Source organism: Ovis canadensis, chromosome 24, assembly GCF_042477335.2.
Source record: "Ovis canadensis isolate MfBH-ARS-UI-01 breed Bighorn chromosome 24, ARS-UI_OviCan_v2, whole genome shotgun sequence".
Lineage (NCBI taxonomy): Eukaryota > Metazoa > Chordata > Mammalia > Artiodactyla > Bovidae > Ovis > Ovis canadensis.
Genome location: NC_091268.1, coordinates 37854748 through 37878742, shown reverse-complemented (window position 1 = coordinate 37878742; position 23995 = coordinate 37854748). Strand labels below are relative to the sequence as shown.

At 45.5% G+C, this 23995-nt stretch overlaps 1 protein-coding gene across 8 annotated transcripts in view; it reads left to right on the top strand.

The window, feature by feature from the left end:
* ARHGAP17 (Rho GTPase activating protein 17) overlaps positions 1 to 23995 on the top strand; it is a 97664-nt gene that overhangs the window by 58482 nt on the left and 15187 nt on the right. For 4 of the 8 annotated variants that reach the window (XR_011252707.1, XM_069570375.1, XM_069570377.1 and 1 more), the window contains exons 8-18: positions 707 to 775; positions 935 to 1016; positions 5712 to 5839; positions 6626 to 6737; positions 7280 to 7361; positions 10422 to 10502; positions 13665 to 13778; positions 16229 to 16320; positions 18557 to 18716; positions 20648 to 20881; positions 22881 to 23044. Coding sequence is in view for 6 of the 8 variants with exons in the window: in XM_069570375.1 (XP_069426476.1) it covers positions 707 to 775; positions 935 to 1016; positions 5712 to 5839; positions 6626 to 6737; positions 7280 to 7361; positions 10422 to 10502; positions 13665 to 13778; positions 16229 to 16320; positions 18557 to 18716; positions 20648 to 20881; positions 22881 to 23044 (1318 nt within the window). In the remaining 2 variants the exon portion in view is untranslated. The remainder of the gene's footprint in view (positions 1 to 706; positions 776 to 934; positions 1017 to 5711; positions 5840 to 6625; positions 6738 to 7279; positions 7362 to 10421; positions 10503 to 13664; positions 13779 to 16228; positions 16321 to 18556; positions 18717 to 20647; positions 20882 to 22880; positions 23045 to 23995) is intronic. The other 4 variants (XR_011252708.1, XM_069570378.1, XM_069570380.1 and 1 more) reach the window with 1 other exon arrangement.

The following is a 23995-nucleotide window of genomic DNA, read 5'->3' as shown; positions in this document are numbered from 1 at the left end:
AGGCCAGCTTTTTCATTCTCTTTCACCCTCATCAAGAGACTCTAGTTTCTCTTCACTTTCTGCCATTAAGGTGGTATCATCTGCATATCTGAGGTTATTGATATTTCTCCCAGCAATCTTGATTCCAGCTTGTGAGTCATCCACCTCAACATTTCACATGATGTACTCTGCATATAAATTAAATAAACAGGTTGACAATATACAGCCTTGACGAATTCCTTTCCCAATTTTGAACCAGTCCTTTGTATGTTAGTTCAAATATCAAAAGTATAAAACAGTATAAAGTCTTTCTTCCGCCCTTGTCCTTCTCCTCCTAATTCCCACTGCTCCCAACAGGTAACCCCTGTTATTAAGCAAACCCTCTTGCTTTTTTTCCTAGAGGTATTTTTCTACAAACATGGTGGTAAAAATCTTTCCTCTCCCTCTTTTACACTTTTACTATACCAGAAGTAATGTTCTATGTTTCATGTCTTAATAAACCTTAGAGGTTTGTTATCAGGCCATACCTAATAAGATCAGGCCATAATAAGCGTACTTATTCTTTTCATCATCCCTGTGTATGAGCATACCAATCAGTTGATGGACATTTAGTCTGTGGCTGTTTCATCACGTTTTGCTCTCGGAGTTCATGGATATCAATTCTCAGATGCTGTTTGCTTTCACATCTCTTTTCTTCAATGACACATCTCCTCTTCCACTTACTCAGGATCAACTTGCAGCGGACATGTACAACTTTATGGCCAAAGAAGGGGAGTACGGCAAATTCTTTATTACGGTAAGCACTTTGCCCTGGCAAGACATGAAAGCACTGTAAAAGTTGAGTCATTTTAGCTTTTTTTGCAAAAGATGTCATTTTTGGTTTTGCTCAGCCATTGTGTGTATGTCCATCCAATGCTAACGTTACTTTTGTTTTTGAATGTGGGTCTGTTCTCAGTTATTAGAAGCTCAAGCAGATTACCATAGAAAAGCATTAGCAGTCTTAGAAAAGGCCCTTCCCGAGTTGCGAGCCCATCAAGGTAACGTAACCTGCGTGCTGGCCTGACGCCTCCTTCTTGCCTCTGCCACTTCCGCCTTTGTTCTTCTTCACCCAGCTCCTTTGCATGCGTTTCCTCTGGACAAAGCTGCTCTGCCTAGGCGGGCACTGTTCCCCAGCACACTTTCATCTTCCCTTGCTGCATTCTCTAATTTCTTCCAAGCCCAAATTAACATACTAATGGAACATTCGCAGTTCTTCTGAAACCTTCAGTTGAAGAGAAAGCTGCACCCTTTGGGGGAGCGCCTATTTTTCTGTCTTCTAACTAGGCTCAAAACCTTCTAGCCTCTAATTACCTTCTCCCAAACACGTTATTTGTTCCATAGGACGTTATTCTGGCTCTGGGATTCCAGGAGCATACATTCTAAGAAAAAAGTTGGGGGCTTCCCAAAAGAAATTTTAGAAGCCGGTACCTGATACCACAGCATTAGGCATGTAATCAGTGTGATTGGGTCATGAGGACATGACCACCTCATTCGTATCTTGTTCTCATCAGCACTCACTTTGCCCACTATGTTCAGGCACATTGCTGATCCTACCCTTGAGTTATGAGCAGTCCGAACTTTCCCTTGATGCTTAGTCTTGATTCTGATCCTCTGATTTGCTATCAGAGCATCTCCCAGCAGAGATCAGTAAATGATAGACACTGCTGTCCCCTTCAGACATGTTGCATGCTTTGCCTTATGGTATGGTCCTGACATTTGGAACTTAAATGCCCCCAACAGAAGCCTTGGTCTTGAGCTTAAAGAGGATTAAGCCAGACGCTGAGTGTGACAACTCAGTGATTGTGAAACATACACGTGTGTGCATGGGTGTGGCTGTGCTTACACACTGGCCCCTCAAGAATACCACTCGTCTCTCCTAAATATTAATAGTAGGCAATCCCAAAAGATAGTCTTTGTGCCTGAGAGTTGTTAGATTTCAGAATTAGAAAATTCTGTGCCTTGCCTGACCCTTTAGCCCATCTCCCATCTGATCCCATCGCCTAACTCTTGGGTAATGGGGTTGAGTCACAGTACAGAGGAACGATGCTTCCAGCGAACACTCAGCCTTGCAAAGGGCCGGCTCTTGCTGGTGAGAGCGCCAAGAGCCTGTAGTTACGGGATACCTCCTTTGCGCAGTGCTCTACACAGGACAAAATAGTAAAGCTCACCGTCTTAGCCTTTGAAGCCTAGTCTGGAAGGGTTGGCTAAAGGACACAAAAAAAGAAATTCCTTTAGCAGCTCCACTCCCCCCTTTTGAAAAGCTCCCATTCTATTTTTACCCAAGGCTATTTTCCCTGGAGAAGCATGTCAGAAAGTCAGGGGAACGGGCAGGGGCAGGGGCAGGCAGGCGTTTTAGAAGGGACGAGAGAAGCCGGTGTGTGGCGGGAGCAGCCATCGAAAGAAATGAGATTCTCTCTCTCTGAGGCTGCTGCCTTCGCCCAAGTCTTGCAGTTCAGCCCCTCCACCTCTGCCTCCAATCTGCCTTTATCTTAGTTCTGTCTTCCTCTTCCTTCTTCTCTGTTTCTAGAAAGACTCAGAGTATCCTTATGGTAGGAAAAAGCTCAGCCTCCCACCCAGCGCCCTGGTCTTCCACTCTGGTCATCTGACCTTCGTTCAGTACCTGCTTGTCCTCAGCATGGAGCCTCCTTTCATCGCATTTTCCTTTGTTTTTCTGGGAGGCTGAAGAGCCTCCAAATGACTCCTTTCTATCGACCACCTCAATTTTCTAACCAGCTTCCCACCCATGTGCTATGTGGTCTATAATTTCCACTTCAAATCACTTTGCTATTAAAACCAAAAATGGAAAACAAAAAGCACTGCAAATCCCAACGGGCCAATGATTCTGGATTGTCAGATTCTGGCGTGTGACGTGGCTTGAATGGGCTCTTCCTTGCCGGTTCCCCCACTCATTTTGTGTTTTCCACCATTGTTGGGGCTGTGTTTTCTCCACAGCAGAAACTGGGCCTTTTGTGCGATCCAGTCCTTGCTCCTGTGTCCTTCTGCCTCCCCCCTTCCCCACCTTCTTTCTCCAGGCCTCCACTCTCACCTGCATCCTCATCCACACAGCCTCAGTCTCAGGCGACGGCTGGCTGTCGTCTTAAACTCAGCGTATCTCAAGCAGCAAACTGATGCTCCCCCACACCAGCTGACCTTTTCCTCCACCTGGGCTCCTCGGGACCTCCTTTCCCTCAGACAATCCAGGTTTCAAACCTCAGAGCCCTCTTTCCCTTCCTTTCTGATGCCTCCTCTCCATTCCCACTCATGCCCCATCACCTGGAGCAAGAGTGTGGACGAAAGTGTCCGTTCCCAGACTCAGGATCCCTGCTCTCTTCTCAGCCCAAGTCCTCCTGGTCTACTTAATTCCTATCCAACTTCTAAGACTTTCACCAAGCTCCCCTCCTTGAGAAGCCTTCTCTGACAACTGAAGCCAACAGTGAACACTTGCATCTCCCAAATCGCTCTAGCATTTATGGTCTACACCAGAAGTCGCAAACAGCTGTTTCTCATTAAAAAAAAAAAAATTTTTTTTAAACTAATTGCCATCATTTAAAAACCCTAACAGTCCTAATCTCTGGCTTCTCTTGGAAGTTCAGAGGGTCTGATGATGCTGGATCTGCTTTCCCACATGGTGACATGGGGCCAGCTCCCAGGAGCGGCTGCCGCCTTGGGGCAGATCACGCACATGCTCCCCACCGGATCGAGCTCCTACGGCGCCCCTGCACACAGTTATGTTTGCGACCCTTGTCTATACCATTTTTCTGCAGTGACTTAGCAAACACGTCCTGTCTTGTTAATTTCTGTTGTCCGTTTACATGTGTGTTTTGTGTTCTCCTCACACTCTGATCGCTCTCGTCCCGGGGAGTGGGGCTGGGGGGGTGTTCTCTGTGAACTCTGACCCAGCACTGCAGGTCTGTCACTTGAAGGGTCTGTTGTTGAAGGGGCAGCCCCAGTGGTAAAGTCTGCCTCTGGAGTGGTCTCTAAGCCAACGGCTCTCACAGCCATCCTCTACCAACGTTACACCAAGGTGGGGATGGGACACCCTGTCCAGTTTTGACCTGAAAGTTCCGGCGGGGTCTGGAGTGTGCCCGCCCCTCAGCATCGCAGGGTCACGCACAGGGAGGTGATGGCAGGAATCATTTTCAGCAGTCCCTGGGTGATTCTGATGTCCCCCCCTCAACAACCCCACCCCTACCCCCCCCACCCCCGCAGGGGAAGGTCAGCTGGCCCTCTTCTGCCTGTGTTGAGAATCATTGCTTTAAATAAAGGGACAAAGTATTTGAAGTAAGATCTGGCCTTTGAGTGGACTGTCCCAGAGCTCTGTCTTCTGAGAAGGGCCAGGCCCCTTGGCTGCTGGTTTTGTTCAGAGTTCCACAGACCAGGGCTGGGGCCCTCACCAGGGACAAGGGGCCTCCTGAGAGTTCTGAGAGTGGCCACTGCCCTCCACCCCCTCACCCCTTCCTTTAAGGTCCTAGGGTAGGAATTTATGTTGGCCCTTTCCAGTCCTGTATGATAATGCCCGGCTTGTGTTTACATTTTTAAGAAATTATTTCCTTTTTCAACTGAAGGAGTCGATTTCTTGTACCCTACTTGCTCTTTCCACCAAAGAAAAGCAGCCTTTGACCTCTGACTTCCCAGGAGCGCCCAGGTCTCCGGGTTCGTGGGCTTTCCCTTTCCTTCCTGCAGTGGGCCCCTCCCCCCATCACGTGCGGAACGGTGTCAGAGCCATGCTGGGGTAACACTGCCCACCTGGCATTCAGGATTCGAACAGCAGAGTGGCTGAAGGACGCGTGTCCACATGCCGAGAGGAACCCTTCCTGAGCCATGTGTCCCGGTGGGGTCCCTTCCACCAGGCGGTCTGCTCTCTCTGGCTTCTGCGTGCATCTGCATCAGTGCTGGGCCTCCGCGGGCCCCCGGGCAGCCCGGGCACCACCACCAGTTCTTAGTCTCCCTGTGCATCCGCATCGTAAATGCCCGTCTCTGTCCCCCCGCTTTCTCGCTTGTCTTTCTGCCAAGCCGCCTCACCTCTTCCGTGCAATGAAGCAGCGAACGTGACCGGAAAATAATACACAGCGTTGCTTCGCTGCTGTTGGCACAGACTCCAGCCTAAGCTGCCTTGTGGGGCCTGTGTTCTCTCCACTCAGAATCCTGGGCAGTCTGGGGGTCTGGCACCAAGAGGTGCTGCAGGTCCGGGTGTAGGAGTTTACGGTGGCCCTCTCCAGTCCTGTTTAATAATACTCGGCTGATGTTTCCATTTTTAAGAAATTACTTCCTTTTTCAATGGAAGGGGTCGATTTCTTGTCCTCCGGATATAAAACCAGTGCTGCTTTGCATGGCTAGGTCAATTTCTTTTCAGTGAAAACTCTGTGTTCAGATAGGCTATTGGTTTTGGCCCAAGGCAGCCCACCCATCTTGGGTGCATGTCGGGCCAGAAGCCCCATTGCAGCTTCCACTGGGCATCTCACATCGGGCACCATGTGGGTGTGTCGGGCTCCAAAGGTCACCTTCCCAGCCTGGCACATACGTAAACAGGAAAGGACACGAGCAAAGAGGACACGTTTCCCCCTTTCTCAAAGCCTCAGCTACAGGCTGCTAAAGAAAAAAAGAAAAATCCCTTCTGGTAGTCTGGGGGAGGAAATAACTTGGTGACGCCCGCAAGGTGGTCGAGTGTCTCACTGGACAGTTTGCTGCTCTAGATAAGTGGGCGGAGAAGCCCGCCTTTGGGACGCCTTTGGAAGAACACCTGAAGCGGAGTGGCCGTGAGATCGCACTGCCCATCGAGGCCTGCGTGATGCTTCTGCTGGAGACGGGCATGAAGGAGGAGGTGAGGGGCCCCGCCATCCCGGGCCAGTCTCCCCGGACCAGTGATTCTTGAACTGCATTCACTGTGACCACATTTCACGCTGAAACCCTGTCCATGTAACCTTCTGTAGACATGGAATGAAAGAGAGCTTTCACAGAGCAATATTTACCTTGCCTACCTGCAGTACACTCTGCCTTTTTTTTTCTTTTGGTCCCATTTGATTATTTCATTTTACACTGTGGTCATGATTTGTGAAAGTGAATTTCATGATGTACTACTGAACCAGAGCTTATGTGAGCTTTAGTTTCCAATAGCAAGATTCTTACATTTGTGTAGTACTCCGTGAGGTGGGGGAGCATGGTATTTACATACTTTTATTTTATGAAATCCTTACCCCAGGTGGCACTAGTGGTAAAAACAAACAAACAAACAAACAAAAAACCCACCTGCCAATGCAGGAGACGTAGTGTTCCATCCCTTGGTCAGGAAGATCCCCTGGAGGAGGGGATGACAACCCACCCTAGTATCCTTGCCTGGGAAATTCCATGGACAGGGAAACCTAGCAGGCTAGAGTCCATGGGGTCGCAAAGAATTGGACACAACTTAGCAACTTAACAACAAAAGCAAATAGCTGATTAACAATGTTGTGATAGTTTCAGGTGAACAGTGAGGGGACTCATCCCTACAGATACATGTATCCGTTCTCCCCCAAACTCCCGTCTCATCCAGGCTGCCGCATAACATCAAGCAGAGTTCCAGGTGCTGTATATACAGTAGGTGATACTAATGGCTTTTCGTTGTCTTTAGGGCCTTTTCCGAATTGGGGCTGGGGCCTCCAAGTTAAAGAAGCTGAAAGCTGCTCTAGACTGTTCTACTTCTCACCTGGATGAGTTCTACTCTGACCCCCACGCTGTAGCAGGTGAGCTCCATGGAAGAAGGCGCCTCAAGGTGGTGGCACAGCATCAGCTGAACGTTCAAGATTAAGTTTAAGTAACAGATAAAACGGAAATGGTCTCCTCAATAGATTGAAATGACAAAACTCAAAAGTGTGCGTGCTTTCACTTACACATACATATTTTTTCTGTTCCTGTTTTGGGGGTTTTGTTTTATTTTCCTGATTATTAAGTAAAGGTGAAAGCAGCTTATAATCCAAATGTTTGGAGGCATGCTTGTATTCTCTTCCCTCCTTTTACCCCCAAATCTCCGTCTATGCAGAGAAATGATGCCTGTTAAGATGACTTTGAAGCTGATTTTACTTTCTATTAATCTCTCAATATATTTTACAAGGAACAGAAATTGTCTTGTGAATATTTCATCCTCTAACCACTCCTGCCAATTCGTGATTTGTTCTATGTATCATGAATGGTTATAACTGAGGTCATTTGAATTTGCAAAATAATGTATCCTGAGAGTCCCAGCCTTGCCCCTTGCCATACTCAAAGAGGGTGTTACTAATTTCAGGTGCTTTGAAGTCCTATTTACGGGAGCTGCCTGAACCTTTGATGACTTTTAATCTGTATGAAGAATGGACACAAGTTGCGAGGTAAGTGTAAAGAACACCAAGTTGTTTTTTTTCCTAATTGATTTACTTTTAACTGAAGGATAATTGCTTTACAAAATTGTGTTGGCTTCCGCCATACATCAACAGGAATCAGCTGTAGGTGTATATGTCCGCTCCCTCTTGACCCTCCCTCCCACCTCCTGCCCCATCTCACCCCGCTAGGTTGTCACAGAGCGCCGGTTTGAGCTCCCTGAGTCATATAGCAAATTCCTGCTGGCTGTCTATTTTACATACGGTGCTGCTGCTGCTAAGTCACGTCAGTCGTGTCCAACTCCGTGCAACCCCATAGACGGCAGCCCACCAGGCTCCCCCATCCCTGGGATTCTCCAGGCAAGAACACTGGTATGGGTTGCCATTTCCTTCTCCAGTGCATGAAAGTGAAAAGTGAAAGCGAAGTCGCTCAGTCATGTCCGACTCTTAGCAACCCCACGGACTGCGGCCCACCAGGCTCCTCCATCCATGGGATTCTCTAGGCAAGAGTAATGTAAAGAACACTGAATTTTAAAAGTTAAAGAAAACAATGTAATACTCTGTCCTGCTTGTAAATCATCTTACTTTTGGGGACCACAAAACAACATTAAAATAAGGTACTTTGAGCTGTGTGGGAACTCAGCTGTGCAGTAATATAATGTTGACATGATCAATAACAGTAGTTGATGCTTACTGAGCATTTACTGCATGCTAAGTACTGTACTAATCTTTATGCCCATGAATTCCTGCAGCCGATAATTAATAACATGAAAGGCAGAAATGGTTGTTATCCTCACTGTTCAGATGAGGAAATGGAGGCTTATGGAAGATAGGTGTCACTTAACTGACAGAGCTTGGAATCCATACCCAGAACTCTGCCCCAAGGCCTGAGTCCCTGTTGTTTATCTCTTCTCCTCCGACCCCGGCTTCTGTCTGTCCAGAAGTAGTTGGTTTTAGGCACGGCAGAACTCATTGCAGAAGTTCTAGAGGCTTCTCCTTGGCCGCCTCCTGGTCAACTTGTCCCTCCCAATTGACTCGCTTCCTCTCAGAATGCCTAATTCCTCACCTATAAGGGGAGGGGAATATACCTCCCTTCCCCTCCCCTCCCCACATCTTCAAATGCTCACCTGTTCCCATCAAACGAGCCATGATTAGAAATAAACCATGTATTCTGATGAGTCATTCATCATCAGTTGAACCAGGCATTTGGGCTTTTTTTTTAAGGTATTAACTTTTTTTTTTTCTTTAAATATTTAGTTATTTTTTGTTACATCAGGTCTTAGTTGTAGCATGTGGGGTCTTAGTGCCCTGACCAGGGATCAAATCCATATCCCCTGCATTGGAAGGCAAATTATTAACCACTGGACCACCAGGGAAGTCCCTAGCTTCTCTCTGCAGCTATGGAGCAAGACGTTATTCCTGGTAGATAGTGAGGATTTTAAAGTAAGAGTGACCTCTTAGTCCAGTTGTGTCCTTGGAACCAGCAAGGGGCACTGCCTGCTCTGGGTACCCACATTTGTGGGGCTGGAGGAACCCACCGAGCAGTGTCAGGTCAGGGGTTCTGGAGTCTCGTGTTGGGTGGGCTCCTTCCCTCCTCCTAGGCCTTGAGTTTTCTCTCTGTTCTGAGATTCCCAGACTCGTCCCTGTGAGGAAATAAGCGGTGAAAGAAGGAATCTATCTACTGGTGTGTGGACTCTATACTTGAGAAATGTCATCCCCTCGCAGTGACACGTTCACTGGCCTCCAGAGTGTCATTGTGTTTAACCCCTACCCACAGCTCTCCAGGCTGGTTCAGCTGTCCAGGAGGTTTTAAGTCTGAAGGTGTGTTGTGTGAGCAACTTCTAACGCCTTCTCCTGCTGGTGGGCAGAGTTGATTCTAGCCCTGTAGGGTCTGATCTAACCCTTTTTGGGTCTGTGAAAGCTCGCACATTGAAACTCTGCAGCAGAATTCCTGTAATTGCTTCAAAACAGAAAGGGCTTCTTGGCCCGGAGCCTTTGGGCAGTAGTGAGCGCAGGGAGAGCCCCGGGGAATGGGGTGCTAGGAGCTTGGTCCGCTCATCTGCTGCTGGGCCACCCTTGGGACAAGAGACCTGAGCCCTGGATGCTGTACAGGAATATACACATTGTCTAGACAGAATTTTCAGAATGCCTCCTGTGTGCCAAACATTGATCTGGATGGTTTCTCATTGTTCTGTCTCTGAAAGCTCACAGTCACTTGGCAGAATTAACATTCTTATCCCCAGTTTGGCACTTCAGGAGATTGAGTCTTAATGAGGTTGACTAACTGCTCAGCGTATGTCAGTTAGTATTTGACTCCACATTTGTTTCTTTACAAAATCTGTGCTAATTAAAATTTTTTTTAATTTAATTTCTTATTTTTTGGCTACACCACCTAGCATGTTGGATCCTAGTTCCCCAACCAAGAATCGATCTTGCACCACCACCCCCACCCCCACCCCATGCATTGGAAGCTCAGAGTCTTAACCACTGGACCACCAAGGAAGCCCCTTTAATTTTTTTTTTTAATCTTGGCTGTGCCACACAGCCTGCAGGATCTCAGTTCCCTGACCAGGGATTGAACCTGGGCCACGGCAGTGAAAAGTGCCGAATCCTAACCACTAGAAATTGCTATGCTGTTTTCCAACTGTACTTTCTCTGTCAGTGGGGGCATCGCTGCTAATAGAGCAGATGAACACAGGTATTCCTATAATGAGCATTCAGTTCAGTTCAGTTCAGTCACTCAGTCGTGTCCGACTCTTTGCGACCCCATGAATCGCAGCACGCCAGGCCTCCCTGTCCATCACCATCTCCCAGAGTTCACTCAGACTCACGTCCATCAAGTCAGTGATGCCATCCAGCCATCTCATCCTCGGTTGTCCCCTTCTCCTCCTGCCCCCAATCCCTCCCAGCATCAGAGTCTTTTCCAGTGAGACAACTCTTCACATGAGGTGGCCAAAGTACAGGAGCTTCAGCTTTAGCATCATTCCTTCCAAAGAAATCCCAGGGCTGATCTCCTTCAGAATGGACTGGTTGAGTATTAATAAAGGTTATAAATAATTTTTTTTTTCTCAGTGTACAGGATCAAGACAAAAAACTTCAGGATTTATGGAGAACATGTCAGAAGTTGCCACCACAAAATTTTGTTAACTTTAGGTATGTATGATCAGCATTCTGCAAATTAAGCCACCGAGCTGCAGTGAAGAGAGGTTTACTCCGCAGTGGAAAGGCCATTGGATTCAAGCATATTTGGCACATCAAAAAAATGCTCTGGAGGGTAACTTGGGGTTGCTGGGAGTGGGGCTTGAGGTGTATTACTGTGATGCGTCTGTAGCACGGGTATCACGTCTGCCATCGATAGATACGTCTCCTGACCATTTCATCACTGCAACTGTTGGGAAAAACATTCTTGTGAAAAGTTTGATTGACAGTATGTTGGATTTGGAGTCCAAATTGTCCAATATCTAAAAGGCAAAAATTCAACAATAATTGTCCTTTCTGTAATGTGTTTCACATATGCTACATAATTTATTTTATTTATTTTTTTTTGAAATTCATTTCATTGATTTTATTTTATTTTTATTTTTTTTTATTTTTAATTTTATTTTTATTTATTTTTTTTTTTTTGGAAATTCATTGTTTGTTTTTTTATTTTTTTTATTTTTATTTTTTAATTTTAAAATCTTTAATTCTTACATGCGTTCCCAAACATGAACCCCCCTCCCACCTCCCTCCCCATAACATCTCTCTGGGTCATCCCCATGCACCAGCCCCAAGCATGCTGCATCCTGCGTCAGACATAGACTGGCGATTCAATTCTTACATGATAGTATACATGTTAGAATGTCATTCTCCCAAATCATCCCACCCTCTCCCTCTTCCCCTGAGTCCAAAAGTCCGTTATACACATCTGTGTCTCTTTCCCTGTCTTGCATACAGGGTCATCATTGCCATCTTCCTAAATTCCATATATATGTGTTAGTATACTGTATTGGTGTTTTTCTTTCTGGCTTACTTCACTCTGTATAATTGGCTCCAGTTTCATCCATCTCATCAGAACTGATTCAAATGAATTCTTTTTTACAGCTGAGTAATACTCCATTGTGTATATGTACCAGAGCTTTCTTATCCATTCATCTGCTGATGGACATCTAGGTTGTTTCCATGTCCTGGCTATTATAAACAGTGCTGCGATGAACATTGGGGTACATGTGTCTCTTTCAGTTCTGGTTTCCTCGGTGTGTATGCCCAGCTGTGGGATTGCTGGGTCATAAGGTAGTTCTATTTGCAATTTTTTAAGGAATCTCCACACTGTTCTCCATAGTGGCTGTACTAGTTTGCATTCCCATCAACAGTGTAGGAGGGTTCCCTTTTCTCCACACCCTCTCCAGCATTTATTGCTTGCAGATTTTTGGATCGCAGCCATTCTGACTGGTGTGAAGTGGTACCTCATTGTGGTTTTGATTTGCATTTCTCTAATAATGAGTGATGTTGAGCATCTTTTCATGTGTTTGTTAGCCATCCGTATGTCTTCTTTGGAGAAATGTCTGTTTAGTTCTTTGGCCCATTTTTTGATTGGGTTGTTTATTTTTCTGGAATTGAGCTGCAGAAGTTGCTTGTATATTTTTGAGATTAGTTGTTTGTCAGTCATAATTTATTTTAAGCAGAGTACAAATCATCCTTCTCAATAAAACTTAAAGAAATGGAGATTATATATTAGTTTGTGGAATGGCTGTGTTTGTAGGAAAATTTGCCATGGAATAAATTTCTAGTATTTAACTTCAGTTTTCTCTTTGACTTAAAATGTAACTTTGAAGAAGCACAGAGAGAAGGGTAAAAAAGGTAGCCTGAAGTAATAAAGTCATTTAAAACCAAAGAAAACTTTGTAAGAAGATATGATCTGAAATGACAGATACTTTATTGGTGAAATTTCTGGTATGTCACCTGACCTTTAATTTCAGTCTTAGATCCTGTCACTAAGCTAAAGCTAAATATTCTAATATTTAGCTAATATTTTAAAACCTAAATGTTTTAATATCTTAGCTATCAACCTTGCCTTATGAATGTGTTAAATTTATAATCCCTTATTTGATTCATGTAACACACCCAGCTTGTAATTGCAGGTCCTCTGTGTTCAGTGTCTTATGGTGGAAACTAAATCACAGAGCTTGGTACTCTGGAATTTGAGCTTTTATTTTGTTTAACTTACTCATTACTATTTTTACCAATTGTTTTTTGACTAGGGAGGACATTTCCATGGTTCAAAATTCAAAGGTGTACAGTGGAAAAAATCTCTGTCCTCTTGTGTCTCTCAGCCACCTACTTCCTCTCCTGAGAAACAACCCGTGTTTTCAGTTTCTTGTATATCCTCTCAGCAAGAGTTGATAGATGTAGAATCAAATATATATACATATGTATATGTCTGCATACATATCTACAAACATTTCTGTCACACCTTTCACTTTTTTTTTAAACTGAAGGCAATGTATATTATATACATCATTCTCCTCCTTGCCTTCTTTGCTATAATACACGTCCTGGAGGTTTGTCCATATCAGTGTGTGATAAACTTTTATGGCTACATAGTACTCTACTGTATGGATATGCTGTAATTTATTTAATCAGCCCCCTCTTGGTAAATAGTTGGGTTTGTTCTTAATTTTTTGCTTTTACAGTGCTATTCTTGTACCTGAGAGTATATGATAAATTGGATCCTTTCATAATTAGGGCTTAAAGTGTTCTCAGTTTCTTCTAAGCATATACTTAGTTTCTTCTAAGCTCTCAGTTTCTTCTAACCTATACTTGTATTTTTAAAATCATGTTTGTAAAAAAGAAACTATGTTCATATCAAGAATATATTGACCCCACTGTTAATCATACTGTAATCTATTTCAGGGTAGAGAGATAGGGCATAAAGGAAAAACAGATTAGAAATATATTGCACATAGAGATTGGATCATTGAGGTTTGCATTTGAGCTGTTTTCCCATTCCAAGCTCTGAACTATCTGTTCCCTGGAACAAAGAACATGTACTTATGGAGAATGAAATGGCAACCCACTCCAGTATTCTTGCCTAGAGAATTCCGTGGACAGAGGAGCTTGGCGGGCTAGTCCATGGGGTCACAAAGAGTGGAACAATAAAGGTTACTTCAATAACAAAAAAAAAACACAAACACTTAACCCAAGGCAGCTTCGGGTTAAGTCACACCCTGCAGTTAGCATCTGTGGGATCTGGGGCTGAGCAACCCCTGGGCAGGAAGGTACTGCTCCTCCAAGTATTTCAGAGGAGATGCTTTTCTTCTCTCATTTGTTCCGTAGGTATTTAATCAAGTTCCTTGCGAAGCTTGCTCAGACCAGCGACATTAATAAAATGACCCCCAGCAACATTGCAATCGTGTTAGGCCCTAACTTGTTATGGGCCAAAAATGAAGGGTGAGTAACCGTTCCCTGTATCCTATTATCTAAGTTCTGCTTTCCACCTGATGGGAAGGGTAGACATGAAATTCACTTCTGAAGTCAATCTTTCCCTTATAGCTGACTTTCTCAGACTTAACTGTGCGCTGGGTCCTGTCCCACACACTGGTCACACAAAGGTGTAAGAGACTTTGTCCCTATCCTCCAAGGACCCCAGTCCTGGGCAGCCAGGCAGGTGAACGGCGATGGTGCAGTGATAAACTCCATACACACGTCTGTGCATCGTAGATGTTATGAAGGAGGAACACAGCTCGGTTCTGAGTCATTCAGGAGGGGATGGCACTTGACTGATGATGGATGAGTGGTTTCCCATGGGTAGGACCTGAATGAGCTGTGCCACAGAGGGCACAAAAAGGCCCTGGTCTCTGTGTTTGGGGGTGGGGGGGTGGGGTGTGTCACGTGGTCTCATGTAACTTGAGCACAGGGGTCATGAGGCTATGGCTGAAATTTATAGAGCCACTTTATGAAGGGCCTCATGCATCTTGCTGAGATGTTAGGAACTTATTTATGGGTCATGCTGGGAAGAGGGCATCAAGATTTCTCAGCAGAAGAATCACTTGAGCAAACTGCATTTAGAAAGATTATTTGTTGGCTCTGAGAATTTTAGACTGACTGGAAGAGAGGGATCTAAGAGGTCAGCTAGAAAGCATCCAGGAAACCACTCCTGTTGACGTCTGCCACATAACCTTTTGAAGTCGGTGATCTGTCCTCATTTTTACAGATGAGGATGCTAAGGCTTAGAGAGGGCAAATAATTTGCTTATTGCACAGCAGGGAAGTGGTGGGGCCCACAGGATCTGTCCTTAGCTTTCACTACTTTTCCCTGCCTCCCCACACTGCTCTTCAGCTTTGTAAAATCATGAATGGTTCAAGTTACCATTCAAAAAATATAAGGACTGTCTGAATCAAAATTTTTCTGTCTTTAATTCATCCATTTCCTTGTGTTATGCCCACTCTTGTTTTGGAAAGTATTTATAAAATTATTTACAAAGATCCAATGTTATAAAGCAAAAGATAGGTGAATATAAAGGCTAACTACATAGTGTATTGTATCCTATAGCAAATAAATTCCAAGGTAGACCAAAGAGCTAAATATAAAGAGTGATGCTGTAAACATAGCAAGTTAAAAAAATTAAGTAACTAAACATAAAGGCATCAGGTAAATATTTATTAGCTTTGAGCATATAATGTAAGAGTATCTTATAAGCATAAAAGCAGTTAGGGAAACAAATAGATAAAGTCAAAAAGCTCCTTAAATAAAAAATTTAAAAAAAAAAAAAGCTCCTTAAATAAATGGCAATTCACAAATGGGGAAGGAGGTCCTCTAAAAATATCCAGATATATAAAAAGGTCTTGAAATCAATAGGTAAACAATACCTCCTCAAAAAGAAAAATTGGCCAAGAATACCAGTGAATCGTTCTCCCCAGTGCTAAGGTTCTAAGGCAGGAGAATCAGAATCCAGGTGAGTGGAAGGGAAGTATGAACAGGAGGGAAGGGTGATTTTCAGGCAGAATTTGGATTCAGATTCTAACTAATCTGGAATTTGAAAGGAGCTAGAACTTTCACGTGGCTGGAAATCCGAGCAAAAGTATTCTTCCCAGTGGAAAGACAGGTTCTAGTGATAAAAGGAGGGAGGAAGTAGGTTTGGGACTGTCAGATGTGGGATCCAGTCTGTCAGAGATCCAGTGTCCTTGTTTATATGAAAAACCTCAGAACAGTCCTGACGCTGTAAAAATTAAGTGCAGTGAAGAATCTGAGGCTCTGAGCATGGTTGGTGCCCAGTAAATGTCAGGCCATTGCATCCCGTCGGCTGTCCTGTGTTCTGACTCTGGGCTGGATGTGAGCTCCTTAATGGCAGGAACAACAATTCTTTATTTTCTTTCTTGTGAGCCCTGGCATTCAGTCACTGTCAACTTCTGAACATGCACCTTGGGACCAGTCCCCATCCGTATGTGACAACCTTAGTTAATATGTGTAAACGCAGAGCCCAGGTCTTCTGTGTGATAAGAGACACCCTGAAACACCGCATACGCTTGGCTGCATCATAGCCATGATCACCACTGTATATGTGATCCGGGATCTTAGTGTGACTCCCGCAGGCAAGAGTACGGAGTGGGAAAATGCAGGCCTGTCCCCAGACAACTGAAAACCAGCATTCTGAGACATCACTGGTCACTGACTTACATCATACTTGTCAGCACAGACTAAGGAGTGACAGCCGAGTTAGGGTAACTTTTCTTCCTGGGTGATCACTGCCACACTCCTCAGCCAGAGCCTGGTGGATCTCATTTTTGCCTTTGTACTTAAATGTCTTACCCTTTCAATATAATTGAATTGCCCTGACTCAACCTGCAGAAATTGTAGGCTGCCCTGGGGAGATGGTTTAACTTTGTCAACTTCTTTTGCAGAACGCTCGCTGAGATGGCAGCTGCCACTTCCGTCCACGTGGTTGCGGTCATCGAACCCATCATCCAGCACGCCAACTGGTTCTTCCCTGAAGGTGACTGCTGCTCCGATTTCACTGACACACGGATACACAGCAGTAGTATAAACAATCTTTCTTTGTTGTTTATCTTTGAAGTTTTCATTGTGGTAGAATACACATAACATGAAATTACCGTTTAAAGTGTACAATTCGGAGGGATTAACTGCATTCCCAGTGTTGTGCAACCATCATCATCTATTTCCAAAGCTTCTTCATCATTCCAAACTGAAACTCTCTGCCCACTGAATGATAAGTAGACATTATCTCTGCCCCTCAGTCCCTGGTAACTGTTAATACTATCCTACTTTCTGTCTCTGGGAGCTGGTGATGGACGGGGAAGCCTGGCGTGCTACCGTCCTTGGGGTCACAAAGAGTCAGACATAGCTGAGCAGCTGAACTTTCTGTCTCTGTGAATTTGCCTGTTCTGTGCATGTCCTATAAGTAGAATCATAGAGTGTTTAACCCTTTGTGTCTGGTCTATTTCATTTAGCATAACAGTTTCAAGGGTCATTCATCCATGTTGTAGCATGTGTCAGAATTTCATTCCATTTAAAAAATCTGAATAATATTCCTTCTATGTATAAACAGCATTTTGTTTATCTGTTAGCCGATTGGTGGGCATTTAGGCTGTTTGCACCTTTTTGACTATTGGTAATTGGCCGCTCTAAACATTGGTATACGAGTATCTGTTTAATTCCCAGATTTCAGTTATTTTGGGTACATATCCAGGAGGGGAATTGCTGAGCTATATGAGAATTCTATGTATAAACAATCTTTTTAAGGAAGCAAATGCATAAGTAATCCCATCACATTGCCTTTGCTTTTTCACGCTTCTTTTTAGTCCCTTGGCATTCCTGTTTTCACGCGATGGTAACCGCACTGTTGGGTATTTCACTTTGTTTCACGGCACCCGGAGTCACCCACTTAGCCAGTGTATGTTGAGTACTCGCTAGGTGCACGTGTTTGCTCGTAAGACGTGCTGTCTTCCCTGGAGAAGGAGACCTGATCATCAGAGAAACTCTGACACACAACACATTTGAAGGAAGGTGGAGGGAGGATTTGACAGACTCAGGTGTCGAGCACGAAGGGCCAGGAATGGCCCAGTAGATGAGGTGGCGCTGACATGCAGGGATCCTCAGGGGTGCGGGGCCCCCTTTCGGGTACTGGCTGGGAGTCCGGCCCCCCCGCCCCAGCTTTGACCGGAGCGGCCCAGCTGGCACCCTCCGGAGTGTAAGCTCCTTGAAGCCTGGTCAAGCACATCTCTTCTCCTCTGTCTTTGTTCTTCATGGGCATCTTTCTTCTCATCTGTCTCTTCCCCTGAGTTCCCGCCATCCAGAATCACACCCCGCTCACGTAAGCATGCATAGTGAATATGTGATAGATAGGTGATAATTGGCATTCTGCCCAGGGTTTCCTTTTTTCTCTTTTTTGGAGGGGGTCAGTGTTTATTGAGGTATAATTTGCATAAATTAACAACTTATGCAAGACTGTACAATGTAATGATTTTTAACAAATATATCCAGTGTGTACCTACCACAACGATTATATAGACTATTTCCATCATTCCCGAGAATTCTTTCGTGATCCTTTTCAGTCATTCCCTTCATTCAGCCTGTGGCCATCACTCATCTGCTTTCCATGTCTACACTCTGCCTTTTAAAATTTTTATATAAATAAGAGTATGGAGTGTAGTCTTTTGTATCTGGCTTCTTTCATTTAGCATCGTGCTTTTCAATAAGTTCGTTCGCTCAGTCATGTCTGACTCTTTGCAACCCCACGGACTGCAGCACCCCAGGCTCCCTGATCATGCTTTTGAGAGCCAAGATTTCTTTTGAGAAAATGAGTCTTCAGAACCTGCTGTAGACAGTATGAAGTTGATGCCACTCTTTTTATCTACTTAATATCAAGCTGTACATATCTTAGTTTTTTCTACTTCCAATAAGTAGTCATCCATGCTCAGTATCCTCTTCCATATTCCATGATTTTTTTTTTTTTAAGAAAAGAAAAAGCAGGGGAATTGTGTAACTTGGATTCTGAATCATACCCCTCCCCTAGCTCTAGTTTTCTTAACTTACTCCCCGCCTTGGTTTGGTAAACTCTCCTTAAGAAGATGAGATGCCTGGGGCTTTCACTTGTGAAATAGTGAGGGCTCGTGGATGAAAGGAGTCTCCTATCCCAGTGGGGTGTCCCTCCAGCTCCCTTGACCTCTGTGTGCTGTGTCTCATGTACACGTTTCTTTTTCTCCCGGCAGAGGTGGAATTTAATGTGTCAGAAGCGTTTGTACCTCTCACCACCCCAAATTCCAATCACTCATCCCACACTGGAAATGACCCGGTCGACTCGGGGACCCTGGAGAGGAAGCGGCCTGCCAGCATGGCGGTGATGGAGGGGGACCTGGTGAAGAAGGAGAGGTGCGCTCAGAGCTGTGGATCTTCACGGTAGTGGGAGCTGGCACAGGGGAGAGGTGGTGGACCCGTGGTCCCTGGTCCTGCCTCAGTGGACCAGCGACTCAGTGTGCACCCAGGCCTGTTAGAGTCTAGACAGTTTCAGGAGCTCGGCTCTAGTTCATTGCAAACATTAATCTGCCTCCAGAGTAGGTGTGTAGCCGCCAGTTAACATTCATATCTGATGCATCCAAGCTTTGCTTGGTGGTCTGTGATGAGCCCTACACAGTAGCATCGCACACATGTTACGAATTCACCTAAATGTACTTGACTGGAGAAAAAGAAAAAAAAAGAGTTAAATATTGAGGATGTCTGTCCAGGAGTGAATGTGAGAACAACCCACCTCTCCTGGTGATCTGTGTGAGTTGGTGTCTAAAGACACACGTTTTTAGTATAACTTGGTTCCTCGTTGGATGCCAACCATAGCAGCCTCAGTTTTTGCCAGTTCTGGAAGAAAAAAAAAAACTGTGTCGGACTTCTCCTTGGGTGATCTGTGGGGTTTTCAAAGTTATTAAGACTATTTGTGATTTCTGCCTTCAGATGCCAATCTGTCCAACATGTATGCTGAAATGCTACTGTGTCTACTAGTAATGCTGAGTTAGGAGTCGCATGCTTTTCTCATGTACATGCAATAATCTTACTAGAAATAGTTTTACATTAAAACTAAACAACAAGCTCTTATTCTAACTGCCCACTCTTAAAGTGAGGTCTGTTTTTTTGTTTTGCCTTTTTGTTGTTTGTTTGTTTTTAAAACCCATGGCAAAGGAAAAGGCTTTACTTTTCTGTGTTGTCACTCTGGAGGCCACATTTATTATGTGCAGAAGCTTCACTCCTCTGAACCCACATTCACACACGCAGAAGAGCTTCCTGATGACAAACTGTCTGTCACAGAATTAGCCTTTGTGTATCTGAAGTTACCGAATGCAGTGTTAGGGTCTAGTTAGTACATGATAAACAGTTCCCAGCCATCTTCCTGGATGGATTCTCCCCACCGGCTGACCCAGTAACCACAAGCTCAGGCAGCCATGTACCTTTTTAATCTTTTGAACTGGCCAAAAGGGTTAAAATTCACACACCAGTGGCTTCAGTAAAAAGTGAATCTTCCTTCTAACCTATCCTCCAACCACCATCTCCTTTCCCAGAGCAACTATTTTTCCAGTTCTACACATCCTTTCAGATACATTCTTTGCATATTTACCATTATTTCTGGGCTTCCCTGGTGGCTCAGACATAAAGAATCTGCCTGCCAACGCAAAAGACGCAGGAGATGTGGTTTGATCCCTGCGTCAGAAAGATCCCTTGGAGTAGGAAATGGCAACCCACTCCAGTCTGGAGAATCCCGGGCACAGACGAACCTGGTGGGCTACAGTCCATGGGGTCGCAAAAGAGTCGGACATGACTTAGCAACTAACCAACAAGCAACACGTCCTTTTGGATATATTCTTTGCATACGCATAGACCAAAGTTTCTACATCTCAGCTTAAGAGGTGACGTAAGGCTGTCTTACTTTGCTGCTGGTGGCACTTCTGCACTCAGCTTCCACCTTGATGCCGAAACACACAGATTCCAGGTGATGGCCTTGTGGAAATAAACTATGGAAATAAGCACGCTGTCATGATGGCACTCACTCAGGATGAGGCCTGCGTGTTTGCTTTCAACTGCTCACACCCACTTTAAGAAAGGGCGCTGGTCAGTACCAGGTCCAGATTTAAAGCCCTGTTACTCTGTGCCTGGGTAACAGGAGTGACCATCTGTCTGGTCCTTGCTGCTCCATTGCATGCTGGGCGACTCGGGTGGCTGTCCCCGCGTGTGGGGTGTAACGCGCGGGGACTGACGGGCTTCTGTGTCAGTGGTCGGCTCGCATGGTGTGTTGTTCACTGTTTCTTCTCTCTGTGTAGCTTTGGTGTGAAGCTTATGGACTTCCAGGCCCACCGGCGGGGTGGCACCCTAAATAGAAAGCACGTATCCCCTGCTTTCCAGCCGCCACTCCCGCCCACAGATGGCAGCACCTTGGCTCCAGCGGGCCCAGAGCCCCCTCCCCAGAGCTCTAGGGCCGAGAGCAGCACAGGGGGTGGGACTGGCCCCTCCTCTGCGGGCATTCTGGAGCAGGGGCCCAGCCCGGGCGACAGCAGGTAAGGAGGCCAGCTTCTGCTGGCAGTGGGTGCCAGACACCCCAGCCTTCTTGCAGGTGCTGGCCTGTGGGCATGGCCTCCATGCCCCAAGGATCACTTGGCACGGCATGAACCATCTTTGCCTTCCCTCCTCCTCTTGGCAAAGGATGGAAAAAAAAGACTGCAAACTGCTTGCTTCCTTTCCTGTTTTCAAAAGAAAGCAACATTTGTTTGCATTCTTTACCAAACTGCTTTAGGGTTGGGAAGCTAGACGCCAATAAGTGTCTCACAGTCATAAGCCTCTCTTACCTGTTTGACGTGTACTCGTTCACGTGGCATTTGCTTGTTGTCATCCAGAATGCTGACTAGTGAATGTTGGAATGTAACAAGTTAGTAAGATAATTATATTCCTCGCATTCCTTCACTCATCCATTCATCCATCCGTCCAATGTACTGAATAACTGAGTACTGAGTAATATGTGCTGGCCACTATACTGAGCATCCCCCAGCCCCCTGACTTTAAGTCTTGTAGAGGAGGTGATACATGAGTATAAAGTAGAAAATGATGGTAGATTTTCTTTGGAGGCTCTTTTGTTACTTCACCTTTTGATTAGCCACCTGGAGTGGAGTGTGAATTTATAGCAGCTTTAAGGAAAAACACCTTTTACCTGGAGATGTTTACTGAATTGGCGTGAATTCAGTTCTCCACTCTGACCTGGGCAGATGACCACGAGAGGCCACTTGAGGTGGTATGTTGGGTGGTTCAGAGCTGGTGGCTGCTATAAAAGATGAGCCCCTCTTGTACATGCTAACATTTTTATTGTATTTGGTCTACCTCGGCCACCTATAAAGCACTGAACGGTCACATATCAAGTAAAATAAAAGATAAAACAAGGATGGCCTGTGGATCGTGCACTTTTTTCCTGCCCAGAGGTGACTTTACCTTGGGGGAGCTCCCTCAGGTCTTCTCCTTTGGTGGGGAGAGACTGTTTGTCATGTGCAAAGCGTAATGAAATGAGAATTTCATTAAATTCTCATATCTGAACTCTGAGGGCTCTGTGCATTCCTACATTCCTTTCTACCACCATAATTGAAGGAAATATACTTTCTAGTTAAACATAACGAAGGCTTCAAACTCCCTGGTGCTTCAAACACACATTGTAAGCTCCACCTTGGCCTGTCCATAACTGCTGCCACACAGGTATTCATTTGGGCCTAAATCTTTTGCTTGGAGAAAAAGTCTTAGCAGACTCACACATTTTTGTTTACCTGAAGCGTTCAATTTGTTTTAATCAGGCAAAATATTTTATTTAAGACAGAAATTAGTCTTCACCGCAGAAGGACAAATAGGATCTCCGTCATCAATTTGCTGTTTGTTTTTTGTGCTCTGTGGGTATCTTGGGGTACATCTCATCAGTGGCATTTACCTTGACAACTGTAGCTGTAAGGTTCAGTATACAAAGTTCTGAGCCAGGGATTAGTGGAACCTCAGGTCTGATCTCTACGCCACTGTTAACCCACCCTGGACCTTGAGTAATCATTTAGCCTCTCAGAGTTTCTCTTTCCTGCAGGCCAGATTATTGATAATATTTGAGCACTTGATGATTTAGTGTAGCATTAGCGTTTTGCTACTGCATTTGCTTAGTTTTGTCCAACGTGTATGTCAAAATGGCATTATTTTGAAGTCCAAAAACCCTTTCATGTCTTTAAATGTTGCCCAATTTAAGTACAGGCTCATTAGAACTTGAAATTTCTTATCGATTGCTGCAAAATGGCCTCTCGTGATTTTTAAGTGACAGAGTAGTTGGAAGACCATCTGGTGTCATGAATCTCAAAATCTGTGGTCCTGACTGGCACCAAATAGATACCAGCTTCAGAGACCCTGAGTGAGCTATTTAAAAATTCAGACCGCCTCCTTGCCTGCCATGGGGAAAACTAGTGGGAATCCCGTACTTTATAGCATCTTTAGCTTTTCTGGCTGGGGATGCTTGACATCTAACGTGGCTTCTGCTCCCCGTAGTCCTCCAAAGCCCAAGGACTCTGCGGCTGCCCCTGCGCCCGGGAGGAACAGCAGTCAGGCGGCCCCCGGCCCAAGCCAGGCCCAGGCAGCTGCCGGCTCCCATCAGCTCTCTGTGGGCCCTGCGCACAATTCCGCCGGTCCGAGCCCTCACACCGTGCGCCGAGGTGAGTCCCCGCCGCCTTCACTCGTGCTCTTGGGGAGGGACACGCACACCTCCCTGGGTCAGCGTAGTGGTCAGGCTGAGAAGCTCTCCGGCTGATGGTTCCACATCTGTTGTAAAGTGGCAAGCAGAAATACCAGTCGTTAAGGGGAAGAATCCTTAAGGGAAGTGGAAAAATGGGGAGCAGGCGAGCAGATCTTTCAGAATATGCTTGAGCTACCAAGCCTGAGAGACAGTCGTTTCTCCAGAAATGCTCCCCGTTTTCCAGGAACCTGGTATTCCAAGCCCTCGCTCTGTTTTCGGAACCACAGCCTCTGTCCCAGCCAGGCTTCCTGGGCCTGGAGCCCCCAGGCTCTCTGGACTGGGCTCTGGGCCTCTGGGTCCCCATCCCCGTGTAATCTGACCTGCTCCCGCCTGTGCCGCTGTGGTCCTCACCTCCGCAGGCAGGGACATGGCTTGTTGTGTTTTTTTTTTAATGAAAAGTTCTTTAAATTCTGTAGTGCTTTACAGTTTTTCAAAAGTTTTGCACACGTGATTTCATATAATCCCGTAATAACACCCCCTTTTCTCCGTACCCCTTTCTTGCCCCTGCCCGCATCCCTCTCCCTAGTGGTAACCACTGGTTTGTTCTGTGTATCTTTGAGTCTGCTGCTTTTGTTCTGTTCACCACTCCGTTGTATCTTAGATTCCATGTAGAAGAGATACCATACAGGATTTGTCTTTCTGACCTATTTTGCTCAGCATAATGCCCGTCAGGACGGGGATGGCTTTAAGCCACAAAGCTGAGTGCATCATCCTGGCTGGAACTCTCCATACCTTCCATGCAGACCTCCCACCAGGCACCCTGCATGGCCTGGCCATGTGGTCTAGGTTGGGCCCTCTGAGCCCAGCTCTTCCCCTGTCCCCTTACTGACTTCAGCCTCACTGGTCCACTCTCTGTTCCTCAGATACACTA